Here is a 16579-nt window from a genome sequence, read left to right on the forward strand (position 1 = left end):
CTTTCAGATGTTTCACAGAGACAAACATGCTGTATGAAATAAATGTTATAAACTTAGGTACAGGATTCATAAAGATGTTCCTTCTCAAGAAGTGGGAGTTTCCCTCTATTACTAGTTCATCGTAAATGGATGTTGGATTTTATAAAGGCCTTTTTTATTTTCGTTTCCCCCTCCTTTCTTTTCTGATATTAGTAATTTCTGTCTTGCCTCTTGTCTTTATCTTGACCAGATGTTTATCAGTTAGTCTTGTCAAGCAACCAGCAGTTTTTGTTTTAATTTTTACCCATTGATTTCCCATAATGAATTGATGTATTGTCTAAGTTTTGTGATTTCTTTGATTGTGCTTACGTTGGGTTTAATTTGTTCTTTTTATTGTTTCCTAAGGTAGATGCTTACATCATTGATTATAGATCTTTGTTTTTTCCAGTGTATTTGTTCAGTGGCATAAATTTCCCTCCAGGCACTGCTTTAGCTGCCTCCAAGAACCTTTGGTATGTTGTGTTTTCATTTCATTTGGTTCACACTATTTTCTCATTTCTCTTGAGACTTCTTTTTTTTGTGTGTGAGAAAGATTGACCCTGAGCTAATGTCTGTTGCCAATCTTCTTCTTTTTGTTTGGGGAAGATTGTTGCTGTGGTAACATCTGTGACAGTCTTCCTCTACTTTGTGTGGGATGCTACCACAGTGTCGCTTGATAAGCAGTGCTAGGACTGCACCCAGGATCTGAACCTGTGAACCCAAGGCCACTGAAGCAGAGCACACAAACTTAACCACTATGCCACTGGGCCAGCCCAGGACTTCTTCTTTGATCTTATGTATTATTTAGTAGTGTGTTGTTGAATCTCCACATATTTGGGGTTTCCCACTCTCTTGCTCTTATTGACTTCTGGATGAATGCCTAGGTGGTGCGGGAGCATCTTTTTGTGATTTCTCTTCTTTGTAATTTGTTAAAGTGTGCTGCTCTGTGTCCTAGAATGTGGTTTGTTTTGGTGAAGGTTCCATGTGAACTGAGAAGAATGTATATTCTGCTATTGTTGTATGAAGTATTCCATAGATTACAACGAAGTCCGGTTGCTTCATGGTGCTGTTCAGTTCACCTCTGTCCTTCCTTAGTTTGTCCCAGATGGAATTTATAATTTGTGATAAAGTGGTGTTGAATTCTACAACTGTTTTACTGGATTCCTCTATTTCTCCTCGCATTCTATCAGTTCTTACCTCATATACTTTGCCCCTCTGTTGTTATGCAGGTACAAAAGAAGCATTGCTGTACTTTCTGGGAGGACAGACCCCATTATCAGGCTCTACTGCCCCTCTCTATCTCTGAATTTTTCTTGGTTTGAAATCTGTATTGTCTATAATTCATATACCTTTGGCAGCTTTCTTTTGATTAGTGTTGGCATGGTTTGTTTTTCTCCGTCCCTTTACCCTTCATCTATGTGTGTCTTTATATTGAAAGTGGGATTCTTGTAGACAGTATATAACACAGTTTGTTTTTCAAAAATCTGATATTACCATATCTTTCAATTGTATTGAGACCATTGAGGATTAAAGTGGTTATTGATATAGCTGGATTAATATTTACCACTTCTTTTACTGTTTTTTGTATCTTGTCCTTGTTTGTTTCTGTCTTCCACTTTTTTCCACCGTCTCTGGCTAAAATTGAACATTTTAGCCAATTCTTTTTTCTCCTCTCTTAGCATATCAATTACACATTTTTAAAAACAGCCTTTTAGTGGTTGCGGTTGAGTTTTCAGCATACATTTACAACTAACCCACCTCCTCTGACAAATAACACTATGCCACTTCACTGTGTGCAAGTACCTCTTAACACAGTATTCGCAATTTCCCCTCCCTGTGGCTTGTCACATGGCTGTGATTTATATCACTTGTCCATAAAGTTTTCATTACCAAGAGATTGTTGCTAATATTATTTATTTATTTAGTTAGTTAGTTTGTTTATTTCCTGAACTAACATCTGCCTCCAATCCTCCTCTTTTTGCTGAGGAAGACTGGCCCTGAGCTAACATCTGTGCCCATCTTCCTCTGCTTTACATGTGGGATGCCTGCCACAGCATGGCTTGACAAGCGGTGGGTAGTTCCATACCTGGGATCTGAACTGGTGAGCCCCAGGCCACGAAAGTGGAACGTGCGAACTTAACCGCTGAGCCACCTGGCTGGCCCCATATTATTATTTTTGAGGAAGATTAGCCCTGAGCTGATATCTGTGCCCGTCTTCCTTTACTTTATATGTGGGACTCCTGCCATAGCATGGCTTGATACAGTGTGTAGGTCCACACCCAGGATTTGAACCAGCAAATGCCAGACCGCCGAAGCGGAGCATGTGAACTTAACCACTGCATCACCGGGCCAACCCCGCTAATATGATTTTTAAACAAACTGTCATCTGTTATATTAATTATAAGAAGGGTAAAATTTATTTTACCTTCATTTTTCTGTACTAATACTCCATCTTTATCATTTACATTCTTTCTGATACATTTTTGAGCACTTCGTCAAAGTAGGTGTGCTCATGACAAATTTCCTCAATTTTTGTCTCAGAAAGTTCTTATTTTCCTTTATTTTTGAAAGATAATTTTGCTCTACAGAGAATTCTAGGAGAGTTTTTTTTATTTTCAGCACTTTTTTTTTTTTTTTAAAGATTGGCACCTGGGCTAACAACTGTTGCCAATCTTTTTTTTTTTTCTGTTTTATCTCCCCAAACCACCCCCTGTACACGGTTGTATATCTGAGTTGCATGTCCTTCTAGTTGTGGGATGTTGGACGCCGCCTCAATGTGGCCTGACGAGCGGTGCCATGTCCGTGCCCAGGATCCGAACCCTGGGCCGCCACAGCGGAGCGCGCGAACTTAACCACTCAGCCAAGGAGCCAGCCCCCTTCAGCACTTTAAATATTTCACTTGCCTCTGTTCTTGCTTGTGTGGTTCTTGAAAATAAGTCCAACTTAATTCACATCTTTGTTTCTTTCTACCTAGGGTGTATTTCTTCTCTGGCATTTTTATATATTTTCTCTGTCCTTGATTTTTCTCTACTTTGAATATGACATCTTTCTCTAGCTTGAATATGATATACTTGGGTGTGCACTTTTGTAGTTTATCGTATTTAGTGTTCTCTGAGCTTCCTGGATGAACACTTTGCTGGCTGTCATTAATTTTAGAATATTTTGGTGATTATTTCTTCACTTGTTTCTTTGTCTTTTCCTTCAAGTATTCCCATTATATATATTTTAAACCTTCTGTAATAGAGGGTTGGCCTAGGCTTCATGGATATTGTGTGGATATTTTTGTCGGATAATGACATTTGCTTCATTGTGTAGCATATCTATTTTTACCCAACATTCTCTGGATCCTGCCTTTACAGAGAAATACGATGAAATGTGATCACAGTAAAAAGGTGTAAATCATTTTCATGTGTTCATGATGCTGTTAAATTGATGAGGAAATGTGTACATAAAAACAGTGAGGTTTTGGGGCTGGCCCCATGGCTGAGTGGTTAAGTTCGCGCGCTCCGCTGCAGGCGGCCCAGTGTTTCGTTGGTTCGGGTCCTGGGCGTGGATATGGCACTGCTCATCAAACCACGCTGAGGCAACGTCCCACATGCCACAACTAGAAGGACCCACAACGAAGAATATGCAACTATGTACCAGGGGGCTTTGGGGAGAAAAAGGAAAAAAATAAAATCTTTAAAAAAAAAAAAAAACAGTGAGGTTTTTCTTCTTTTTTATTACTAATTTTTTGGTGAGGAAGATTGGCCCTGAGCTAACATCCATGCCAATCTTCTTCTATTTTGTATGTGGTACACTGCCACAGCATAGATTGACAAGTGTTCTGTTGGTCTGCACCTAGGATCCAAACCCGCACACCCTGGGACGCTCAAGCAGAGTGTGTTAACCACTATTCCAGCCCCCAAACAGTTTTTTGATGATCACATCAGAGTAAATGTTTGCAGATGGCAGAATAATATGTAACCTTCCTACAAAGGGAGGATGGATGTCCAGGGCTGTCTGTCTTGTGTTTCCTACTCTACACATATTTGTGATGTTTCAGGACTCAGTGGCCATTGAGGATGTGGCTGTGAAATTTACCCCAGAGGAGTGGGCTTTACTGGATCCTTCACAGAAGAAACTCTACAGAGATGTGATGCAGGAAACCTTCAGACACCTGGCCTCAGTAGGTAAGAGTGAGGACATTCCATCACTTCATCAATTAGAGAATGTGTTTCTTGCCCATCAACACTGTTCCAAGATGGAGAATATGGAAAGGGGAGATGTTGGTATATAAAGTAGAAATTGGCATAGCTCCTCATGGTCTTAGAATCTAAAAATGTTTCTAGAATTTCTGATACTTGGGAATCAACTTTCTGGGTCTGCATTTCAGGAAAAACATGGGAAGGTCATGACATTGAAGATCAGCACAAAAACTTGGGGAGAAAGCAAAGGTGAGTCACACTCAACAATAAAAGCAGGATCTCACGTGACAATCATGGTATCTTATGAAATTTTAAAAAGAAACAAAAGAAAGAACATTTACTTCAAATTTAGCTATTCTTAGAAAATTTTCACCAAATATACTTTTTGAGAAATGAGGTAAATGTCAGCTTTTGCGAAATAGTTCACTTGGAAAAGGTATTAATAAACCCTATATATGAATATGACTGTTTGGATAACAGCAAGGGTGAAGTCCTCCCCCACAGCATTTAGTATATTCAATTTCTGAGAATTCAGACAAGGCAGAAAACGTAAACTTTTCCTATAAATTTTAACAATTATAACAAATATAAAATCATAAAATAAAGAAATCATTAATAATGTACTTGTCATTTTTTACAGAAGTCCTCTGGTAGGGAGACTTTCTGAAAGTGAAGAGGGGAGTCAATGTGGAGAAAATGTCAGCCTTATTCCAAATCTCAGTGTGAACAAGAAAACTACAGGAGGAGAACCATGTGAATGCAGTGACTGTGGAAAAGTCTTCAGGCATCATTCATCCATTAAAAGGCAAGTTAGATGTCACACTGAACACAAACAAGATGATTATCAAAAATATGCAGAGAAGCCGTATGTATGTAAGGAATGTGAGAAAGCCTTCCTTTTTCCCAGTTCTCTTCGAGCCCATGAAAGAACTCATACAGGAGAGAAACCCTATGAATGTGAGGAATGTGGGAAAGCCTTTACAGCTCCATCAAGCCTTCGATCACATATGATCTCTCACACTGGAGATGGACCTTATAAATGTAAGGCATGTGAGAAAGCATTCATTACTCCCAGTTCACTTCAAATACATGGAAGAAGACACACTGGAGAGAAACCATATGAATGTAAACATTGTAGTAAAGCATTTAGTCTTCCCAGTGTTCTTGAAATCCATGAAAGAACTCATACTGGAGAAAAACCCTATCAATGTAAGGAATGTGGGAAAGCCTTTATTGCCCTCAAAAACCTTCGTGCACACATGGTCACTCACACTGGAGATGGACCTTATAAATGTAAGGAATGTGGGAAAGCATTCATTTATCCCAGTTCGCTTCAAATACATGAAAGGAGTCACACTGGAGAGAAACCATATGAATGTAAAAAATGCAATAAAGTCTTCGCTTGTTCCAGTTCTCTTGGTGTCCATGAAAGAACTCATACTAGAGAGAAACCCTATGAATGTAAGGAATGTGGGCAAGCCTTCAGAGCTTGCTCAAGCCTTCGATCGCACATGATGCTTCACACTGCACGTGGACCTTATAAATGTAAGGAATGTGGGAAGGCCTGTATTGCTCTCACAAGCCTTCGAGTACACATGGTTACTCACACTGGAGATGGACCTTATAAATGTAAGGAATGTGGGAAAGCATTCATTTATCCCAGTTCACTACAAACACATGAAAGGAGTCACACTGGAGAGAAACCCTATGAATGTAAAAAATGCGATAAAGTATTCGCTTGTTCCAGTTCTCTTGGAGCCCATGAAAGAACTCATACTAGAGAGAAACCCTATGAATGTAAGGAATGTGGGCAAGCCTTCAGAGCTCGCTCAAGCCTTCGATCACACATGATGCTTCACACTAGAGACGGACCTTATAAATGTAAGGAATGTGGGAAACTATTCATTTCTCCCAGTTCACTTCAAAGACATGAAAGGAGTCACACTGGAGAGAAACCCTATGAATGTAAAAAATGCAATAAAGTATTCACTTCTTCCAGTTCTCTTCTAGTCCATGAAAGGACTCATACTGGAGAGAAACCCTATAAATGTAAGGAGTGTGGGAAAGCCTTTATTGCTCTCAGAAGCCTTCAATCACATGTGATGCGTCACACTGGAGATGGACCTTATAAATGTAAGGAATGTGAGAAAGCATTCATTTCTCCCAGTTCACTTCGGAGACATGGAAGGAGTCACACTGGAGAGAAACCCTATGAATGTAAAGAATGCAGTAAAGCATTCACTTCTTCCAGTTATCTTCGAATACATGAAAGAACTCATACTGGAGAGAAACCCTATGAATGTAAAAAATGCAGTAAAGCATTTCATGTTGCCAGTTCTCTTCAAAGGCATGAAAGAACTCATACTGGAGAGAAACCATATGAATGTAAAAATTGCAGTAAAGCCTTCGGTTATAGCAGTTCTCTTCGAAAGCATGAAAGAACTCATACTGGTGAGAAAACCTATGAATATCAAGAAAGTGGGAAGGCCTTTATTTCTTGTGAAAACTTTTGAGGATACACGAGAACACACTGTAGAGGAGAAAACAAATGTAATGAGTGTATGAAAGCCTTTTGTCATCTGAGTTCTTTCTGAAGTTATAAAAGGAGTCACTTGATAAAAACCTCTTGAAAGTAAACTGTGGGAAAGACTTCAATTGGCCTATGTCATTATATGTGAAACTCCCACCAAAAAGAAATTGAAATCTAAGTAATAAGAAAAAGCTTGATGGAAATTAACTTGTGTATAATGTTCTAGAAAACTTTCAACATGAAAGAGTTGTTATAAAAGTTGTAAATATATTGTGTTTAGCAAGCCTCTTTCTTGAGTGCAACATTGTATTCTGGATTTCTATTAATGACTCAGAAATGAATATTGAGGTGAGATAATTCTGTAAGTCATTCTTCATCAGTACTGCATAAGATTACTAGCTACTGCTTTTCCTCAAATGTTAATAATATTTTCACTTTAAGTTTTAAATAATGTTTTAATCATTCTATGTTAAGGGGCCATTGAAAAATGATAGTTTGTATTTTTTGGGGTTTTCTTCCTGGCCTTATATTGCAGTTTCTGGATATGCCTAATCTGTTGTATATATTGTTCCTTTCTTAGAGAAAGCTCCTTTGTTCAGGTAGTGGGTTTAGGAGCCTGTTTTTATTTTCCATACTATTAAACAGTTGGAATAAATTTTCGTGTATGGCAAATTTAGTAGTATTCTTTCATGTGAATCCTTATTTTCATATTAGAGCCTTTGCTTTGTGTCCTTCCTTCTGGCAGGTGTTTGGTGAATACATTTTGAATTAAGTAGAAGCCTGTGATGGGGCCACAAAATCTAGAGCTGGACACATCACCCTGTATTGCATTATATCAGTGAGGTAATATTGAGAACTGGATCTCTAAGAATCCATCCTCTTTATGGTTCCTTGTTGGAATTCACCAACAGAAGGCAGAAGCAAACAAGGCCTTAGGCAGAGTTTGGAGCCACCACACAGGGAGGGAGACAGTTACATGGGAGCTTCAAAGACAGCATCTTCCATCCCTTTTTCTGGATTCTTTGCCCTTCTAGAGAGGAGTATCTTGAAAACCACCACCATCTCTTTATTTTCCATTTTCTTACAGGTGTATTTTCCACTGATGTTTCCACAAGATTCATGTCAAAGATCCATTAGAATTGGGATTTTTCAGTAAGGCTTGCAATACATGCCCTACAGTTTCCTTGTGTTCACCATGGAGCTACTTCAGACCTTTGTGGTTGGGAGTATTCTCTGATTACCCTTTTCTCTAGATCATATCTGTATGAGGTTTAATTTGGACAGGAAACACCTTATCCTGTTAATTGTGCCATTGAGGATGTTTTCCTGGTCACCATGGCCTCTATAATGGGGCATAAAAAGAAGGTTGTGGGACTTTCTCTGCTGCATTGTGCAGCAGCTGCCTTGACCCAGTTCTTCCATGTGAGAGCAGTCACCTTGCTCATGCCAGGAAGACTGTGTTTCCTGTTACTGGTAGCTGAACACATTCCCTCAATATGTTTTCAATAGTGGTTGACTGCATGTCATGAAAACAATGTGCATTTCCTTGTGAAATGAACTCTTCTGTAGTTGTTTCATTGATATATTTTATCAACTGTTTTCTGAGGCACTGTATGCTAATGAATATTTTTCTGGTTTTCCTCAGAGAATATATTAAAATTCATTTTTATTATAGATTTTGATATACACTTCGCATTTTTCTTCCTTTAATCCTTATATATTATGAGTCAGTTTTATCATGTGCATACAAATTCAGGTATTTTTTCCTCAGGAAAACTATATTTTTTAGTCTTCTGTAGTTACAGTTTTTCTCAAAAAACTAACTTCTCATTCATTCTTCACCCAGAACTTAAAAATCATGTCTTTTTCAGTGCCTTCTGGTCAGTGACCTGCAGGATTGCACCTGTGGTCAAAAAGAGGCTTGTAATGAATTCTGGGAAGAAGGACCACAGACCATAGAGGACGGTGAGCTATAACAGTAACAGGGTGCTCAAAGGACTGCTTACAAGATTCTGCCATATGTCAAGTGATGAGATTGCTGTTCAAGGAAGCAGGTCATTTTCTGTACTGAATGCTGTGAGGAGGCAAACTTAATTCTATCTTTGGTAAATATTTTATCTTTGGTAACCATAATCACTGTTTTCTAGAGGGCAAAAACAATGCAGTGGAGTTAAAGTTTATTTGGAAAAAGTTCCAATTAGTCATTTTAGTAAGAAGAAGGGAATATTAAGTATTTTTATGATTTGGAATTTTATCTTTACCATTTTTACTGGTACGGTTATAAAATACCCTTAGTTTTTTCTTGGTGACTGTGTTCATTTAATGAAGGAAGTGTGTGACAGTTTTCTCTTCAGCAAGATGGCTTTGACTGGCAGTGGATGCAGCCAGCTCCTGGTCCTCTGGAACAGCCTTTGCCTTTCCTACTTATCAAAACACTCGTCTATTTCCTAAGTTGTATTAGACACTGTTGACCATAAAGTATCTCAGTTAAAATATATACATTCATAATTTTAATATCTCCTTTATGACTCAATTGAGGCCTTTGAGTTTAGGAAAATTGTGAGACAGTGCAAACCCAGCAAGGGAGAGAGACAGAACCACTGTGCCAGTCAAGTCTGTCTTCCTCAGAGACTATGCTCTTGGCGCTAATGTTTCAGCATCCCTCACCTGTCATGCACTTCAGAGGCAATGTACCTGCTGTAGCAGAAATAGGGCCCAATAGGATTTGGATATTTTGGCATGAAACAAACAAGTTCTTGCAGTCATGGTGCTTCTATGTTTGTGGAGAAAGAGAGATGATTAACAAGGGGTAAACTGTTGTCTTAAAAGAGGGAAATAAGGGCTTTGAAGTAAAAAAAATAAGATTGAGCTAATAGGGAGGCTGAGGTGTATATGTATCTTTTCTATGAGAGTAGGAGCCTCAATAATGAAGGTGTCATTATTATTGTTATCAGAGACTTGAGACTTCCAACTGTTTTAAGCCACAGATATTTGTGGTGTCATTTTGTTTTTAATGTCATTTGATGATTTACCTTTAAATATTTAAAATGTTATGGTCTCTAGCATTTTCATTTTCCTGCTGTATAGACTGTGTGCAACATACACCCCATTAAACCATGGAGTTCCTGCCACTTAGAGAGACAGTTGCCTTCATCTGCCCTGTTCTAGCTCATCCTGAGTGAATTCTATGAGTAGAGTGACATCTCTGTGAGTCCACTGTGATCTCCCAGTGGAAACAGCACAGAGCTCTGGGTGTTGAGAGGCAACCATCCAAGGAATGATTGAGGTGAGCTGCAGAGAGAGGTTATCATTTTGAGTAACATCTTAATTGAGTATGAAAGGAGAAATGGGAATTAATTACCGTCTTTTTTAGCAGGAGCAGCTGGAAGTCTTTAGTTTCAATGATCCACAAAGCCCTATAATCCGTTTTGCTGTTCACTGGTTTCATTTCCGTAAGTTTAGATGTCAAGCTATATTGTGGGAAAGTCAGAAACAACAGTAAGAGCTATGAGGTTTAATAAAGAGCAAAATAAATTATTTCTCTTTTCCATTTTTTTTTCAGCTTTTAAAGATTTTATTTTTCCTTTTCCTCCTAAAGCCCCCCAGTACATATTTGTATATTTTTAGTTGTGGGTTCTTCTAGTTGTGACCCTTGGAAGCCTCTCAGCAGTCTAATTCTCTGGTTCTTTCCAGAAAACCAGTCAGCCCACAGTCTAAGCTGTATCTTTATGAAATACTCAAATCTACTGCTAATCGCCTTTCACCTCATTCTCCACTTCTTTGAGAGCGTCCTTTGACTTGCACTTCTCATGATCTCTTGCCAGCCACCTTCATTCTTTGGAAAGGTATGAAGAGCTATGTGTTTTATGGCTTGCTTCACCTCCACATTCAGGAAAAATCTCTGTGCCGGGACCCTGGAGTTGTCTGCGGGACAATGGGAAGCCTCTTTCTGAGTGACAATCCCACTTCAGGAGTTGAGTGCACAGGGGAGGGGAAAGACAGCGGCCAGAGGTCGTCTTCATTGTGTCTCCAGGCACCTCATGGATGACTTATGTTCCAGCCACCTCAGCAGCTGGGACAGGGTGACCAGTGCCCCAGGATTGTCACTTCACCACCCCACAGATGTCGCCTTGGTTCCATGTGGAGGGAGTGAAACAACGGTGTCCCAACTTTTCAAGGCAACTCGCCCCGCACTTGTTCACCCTCAGCAACAGGCCGCGGGGGCAGGCTTTGACAATTTGAAGTCCTCTTCTTCCCAGGAAGAAAGGCCTCGGAGTGGCAGCTGGGGTGACAGGGCTTGAGTTTGTTTTTATTTTATATTCCACATGAGGAAAACATACGGCATTTTTCGTTCTCCTTCGGACTTATTTCACTGAGCATAACACCCTCAAGATCCATGCATGGTGTCACAAATGGCAAGATTTCATCTGTGACAACACTGACTCAGTAGTTGTTCAGCAGCATGTTTTTTGTTTGTATTTTTTTTTAAAGATTTTATTTTTCCTTTTCCTCCCCGAAGTCCCCTGGTACATAGTTGTGTACTTTTTAGCTGTGGGTCCTTCTACTTGTGGCATGTGGGATGCCGCCTCAACATGGCCTGATGAGCGGTGCCATGTCTGCGCCCGGGCCATCAAAGCAGAGCATGCAAACTTAACCACTCGGCCTCAGGGCTGGCCCGTTTTTTTTAGTTTCCTCTTTATGTTTTGCTCCTCTGCTCTAAATTTTTGTTTTGTGGTAACCGAGAGATTTGCATAAAACATCTCATAGACAAAATAGTCCTTTTTCTGCTGATAGTTTCTTATCTTCATTTGCCTGTACTGCTTCCATGCTTTTCCTCCTCCCCTTTTACCTTGTGTTGTCACAAATTATCCCAATATATGCTGTGAGTTCATTACCAAATTGAAGTAGCTAGAGTCATTTTTAATTATTTTTTATCCTTTAATCTTTATGCTATAATTAAGTGTTTAACACCCTATTCTGAAATACCCGTGCAATTTTCTGCTTCTGTCTATTTATCACCTTACTCAAAGTCTTGAGTGATTTTGCTTTTTCACTTCAGGTGGAAGAGCTCCCTTCAACATTTCTTGTAAGGCAGGTCTAGAGGTGGTGGACTCCCGTATGTTTTGTCTGTCTGGGAAAGCCTTTATTTCTCCCTCATAACTGAAGGATAACTTGGCTGGACAGAGTATTCTTGGCTGGAAGTTTTTATCTTTCAATATTTGAATATGCCATTCCACTCTCTCCTGGCCTGCAGAGTTTCTGCTGAGAAATCTTCTGATGGTCTAATTGGGATACCTTTGTAGGTTACTGGCTTTTTTCCTTGGCTGCATTTTAAATTCTTTATCACTGACTTTTGACATTTTTAATAGAATGCGTCTTGGTGCAGGTCTTTTCACATTGAGATAATTAGGGATTCTCTTAGCTTTGTGGACTTATATATCTATTTCATTTCCCAGATTTGGGAAGTTCTCGGCTATTCTTTCCTTAAATAAGCTCTCTGCTCCCTTCTCCCCCTCTTCTCCTTCTGGGATTCCCATTACCCTTATGTTGCCTTTTCTAATGGAGTCAGTTCAAATAGAGTTTCTTCATTTTAAAAAGTCTTAGTTCTCTCTCTGTTCCATGTGAATCATTTTTAGATTTCTACCTTTGAGCTTTCTGATTCTCTCTTCCATATGGTCTACTGTATTTCCAATGGTTTTTCTTGCATTCTTCATGTCATTTGTTGAGTTCTTTAGCTCCAGAATTTCTGTTTGATTCTTTTTTTAGAGTTTCAATCTCTTTCGTAAAGTACTCCTGATCATTAATTATATTCCTCAACTCATTGAACTGTCTTTCTGAGTTTTCTTGTAGCTCATTGAGTTTCCTCATGACAGCTATTGTGAATTCTCTATCAGATAGACCACAACCTTCTGAGAATTTGTTTAGTTTCTGGAGAATTGTCATTTTCCTTTTGTGATACCATGTTATGATTTTTCATGATTCTTTATGAGTCGCTCCTCTGACAGCACATTTGAGGTGAACACCTTTCTTCTTTAGGTAAAGCCTTGTTTATTTTGATACTCACAGTTCAACAAAAGGGTATTTAGAGGCCTTTCTTTCTTTTCCAGTAGGTGTCACTATAGCACAAGTTTTGGGTCCCATTACCTGAGCTGCCTCTGCCTGTATGTACAAGCCAGCACTTTCAACCTTCCACTGCCTCTGACAGACGTGTTGCCAGTGCCCTTGTTGTAGCTGCTTTTGCCTCCAAGTTCGCTTGTGCCTTGTTGCTACCTGTGTCACTGTGGTCACAGGGGTCACCCCCAGGGTGACTGGGATTGCAGATGCCTCCACTGTGTCCAGGAATGCCTGGGTCACAGGCACTACTGCTGCTGGTGGGGAGAGGGAAGGTCAGTGGGAGGCCAGGGTCAAAGGCACCTCCACCACATCCAGGGCTGTCAGGTTTGCAGGCACCATGGCTGCAGGTAGGGGGCTGAGGTTGCAGGCCCAAGGCCACCACTACTCAATTCTCTGTGGCCATGGGTGCTGCAGCAGCCAGGGGGCCGAAATCACATGCACCACCTGCACTGCTGCTACAAGGTTCTCGGGGGGTGGTGGGGGAGGGTGTGGACCTACCACAGCCCTGGGTGGGCCAGGATCACGGGCCATGCTTCTGCCACTGCTACCAGGTTTGCCGGGGCTGTGGGCTCACCTGCTGTGCCCAGGGGACTGGGGTTGTGGGCATCGTCTCCACTGTTACCCCAGTTCTGCTTCCTCTGTGTTCTAACTGACCCACCTTCAAATGTGCAGATGTCTGCATCTCTCTGGCATCCCTGGGTGTAATGCAGAGGGACCTTTGTTGAGTTATGAATGTCTGACTAGCTACAGGTTGAAAGGGAGAGACAAAGGGAGAATCTCACACTGCCATAATGCTGCCATCACTCTTATTCTTTAAAGAAGTGGCTCATGTGATTATGGAGATTGGGTAAATTGAAAATCTGCAATCTAGATGGGCCAGCTGGAAACTCTAAGGAGGAACTGTAGTTCATGTCAAAAGACACTCTAGTGGCATAATCCTTCTTGTTCTGCAAAGGTCAATATTTGTTTACAAAGAACTACAATTCATTGGATGAGGCACACTCACATTTTGGAGGTAATCTCATTTACTTAAACTCCACCCCTTGAAATGTGATCTCATGAGAAATACTCCACACAGAACTATCCAGTAGAATGTTTGACTAAATATTTGGGCGCTATGGCCAAGTCAAGTTGAAACGGAGATATTAGCTTGTAGTTTTCTTTTCATGGGATTTCCCTGTCTGATTTTGGTATCAGGGAAACGCTGGCCTCAAAAAATGAGTTTGGAAGCATTCCTTCTAGTTTTTGGAAGAGTTTAAGGATTGGCATTAATTCCTTGAATTTGTTATTGGTCTATTGAGGCTCCTATTTTGTAATTCTTCCTTGGTAGGCTGTATGTTGCTAGGAATTTATCCATTTCTTTTAGATTATCCAATTTGTTCACATATAAAGGTTCATAATTGTCGCTTTTGGTTCTTTTTATCTTGAGGCATCCATTTTAATATGCCATCTTTCACTTCTGATTTTGTGTACTTGAGTCTTCTCTCTTCTTTTCATAGTCAGTTAAGAGTGTGTCCATTGTGTTTATCACTTCAAAGATCTGACAGTTTTTAAATTTTTCTGTTTTCCTATATTCTATTCATTTCTGCTCTAATGTTTATTACTTCCTAACTCTGCTAATTTAAGGTTTAGTTTGTTCTTATTTTAGTTCCTTGAGGTGTAATTTTTGGTTATTTTGATATATTTCTTTCTTAATATAGTTGCTGATGGGTATAAACTTCCCTTTTATTACTACTTATGCTGCATCTCACAAGTTTTTCTATGTTGTTTTCATTTTTGTCTTGAGATTTTTAAAAAATTCCCTTAATTTCCTCTTTGACCTAGCAATTGTCCAAGAGTGTTTTTTTAATTTCCACATATTTGTGAACTTTCACAATAAGATAAGAGGTAAATTGTCTTTTAGTATGAGGTGGTATGATTTCTTGAACACACCTTTGACTGTCAATGTTCACTTTAGCTGTGGGTGTCAGGGCTTCAATATCTTCTAGTGTCCTCATATTTTTCTTCCCTTGTGTGTTTGAGGATACCTAGAAACTCGTTCTTACATAGAGTTTGTGACTTGCAACCCCATTTTAATCTACTGTTTCTGAACTGGATCCCTGTTGATATTGTGGGAAGGTATTAGGGTGGGAAAATCTCCTGTTATGATGCAGCGTGTAATGTTTTGGTGGGACAAAATTCCTGGACTGTAAACTTCGGAACAGGTTCTTAGCATGTATTGCTGCCATTTTTTTCTTTTTTTGAGGAAGATTAGTCCTGAGCTAACTGCTGCCAATCCTCCTCTTTTTGCTGAGGAAGGCTGGCCCTGAGCTAACATCCATGTCCTTCTTCCTCTACTTTATATGTGGGACACCTACCACAGCATGGTGTGCCAAGTGGTGCCATGTCCACACCCAGGACCCAAGCCAGTGAACCCCGGGACGCCAGAAGTGGGATGTGCGCACTTAACCACTGTGCCATGAGGCCGGCCCCCATATTCCTGCACTTTTGTCAGAGAGGAAAACTAAAGAGTCTGGAAGCTGTTGGACTGCTCTTTCCCCAATCAGAGATGGTTTTGACAAATTAGTTTTCTTTGAGGGATGGCCGAAGTTACAGAGAGGATGCTCTGTGTGTATATCAAAATGTTTCCCCTGACTTCCTGCATGGAGAACGAGACCTTTGTTTCCACTCTCCACAGTGAGAACCTCCTTGGCCTCTTGTAGGAAAAAATCATGAATTTGGGGAGGTTCCTAAGACTGGAATCCTGAAAGTTTTTAACTCTCAGACTAGTCCACACGTTGGCAAATTCATCTCTAACAGTTTAAGTGTTCCTAGAGGTGGCTGGCTCCAGTCATCTCTACTCACAGTAGATGGTAATTCTCTATATTCACCTGTCTCTCATTTTGGGGGCACTGGTTGCCATGTCATCTCAAGTCACTGATGGATCTAGGAAGAGGTGCTGCTTTCAGGTTGTTCAGTTTTTTCTTGTGAAGATGAGAATGATCACTCTAACTCTTTATATCAGAACACAAATCATCCACTCACTTCTGTTGCTCTGTATTTTCCCTTGGGAGACTACACCACTTTCACTTACTGATTCTACTGCTAAAGCCATGTGGGTTGTTTCAAAGTTTTTCTATTCTGACTAGTGCACCTAGAAACATTATCATACAATGTCTCTGCACTTGGATTTCTTTTTTTTTTTTTACCTTTTATTGAATTAATGATAGGTTACAATCTTGTGAAATTTCAGTTGTACATTATTGTCTGTCAGTCATGTTGTGGGTGCACCCCTTCACCCTTTGTGCCCATCCCCCACCCCACCTTTCCCCTGGTAGCCACTAATCTGTTCTCTTGTCTACATTTTTAAATTCCTCATATGAGTGGAGTCATACAGAGATTGTCCTTTTCTATCTGGCTTATTTCAATTAACATAATTCCCTCAAGGTCCATCCATGTTGTTGCAAATGGGACGATTTTGTTCTTTTTTACAACTGAGTACTATTCCACTGTATATATATACCACATCTTCTTTGTCCAATCATCAGTCGATGGGAACTTAGGTTGCTTCCACATCTTGGCCATTGTAAATAATGCTGCAATGAACATTGGGGTGCATGGGATTTTGGAATTGCTGACTTCAAGCTTTTCGGACAGATACCCAGTAGTGGGATAGCTGGATCGTATGGTAGTTCTATTTTTTAATTTTTTGAGGACTCTCCATACTGTTTTCCATAGTGGCTGCACCAGT

General features: G+C 40.0%; 1 protein-coding gene across 4 annotated transcripts in view; it reads left to right on the plus strand.

Annotated features, from left to right (window-relative positions):
* Positions 1–7407, plus strand: part of LOC103558051 (zinc finger protein 709-like) — a 33259-nt gene extending 25852 nt beyond the window's left edge. For 2 of the 4 annotated variants that reach the window (XM_070625382.1, XM_070625383.1), the window contains 3 exons: positions 4064–4190; positions 4394–4454; positions 4846–7407. In XM_070625382.1, the coding sequence (XP_070481483.1) occupies positions 4064–4190; positions 4394–4454; positions 4846–6718 (2061 nt within the window). In that variant the 3' untranslated portion in view covers positions 6719–7407. Of the gene's footprint in view, positions 1–427; positions 492–3826; positions 4191–4393; positions 4455–4845 lie in introns of those variants that run through there. The other 2 variants (XM_070625384.1, XM_070625381.1) reach the window with 2 other exon arrangements.
* Positions 7408–16579: the final 9172 nt, after the last annotated feature.

The sequence above is a fragment of the Equus przewalskii genome, chromosome 6 (genome assembly GCF_037783145.1).
Source record: "Equus przewalskii isolate Varuska chromosome 6, EquPr2, whole genome shotgun sequence".
NCBI classification, from domain to species: Eukaryota; Metazoa; Chordata; class Mammalia; order Perissodactyla; family Equidae; genus Equus; species Equus przewalskii.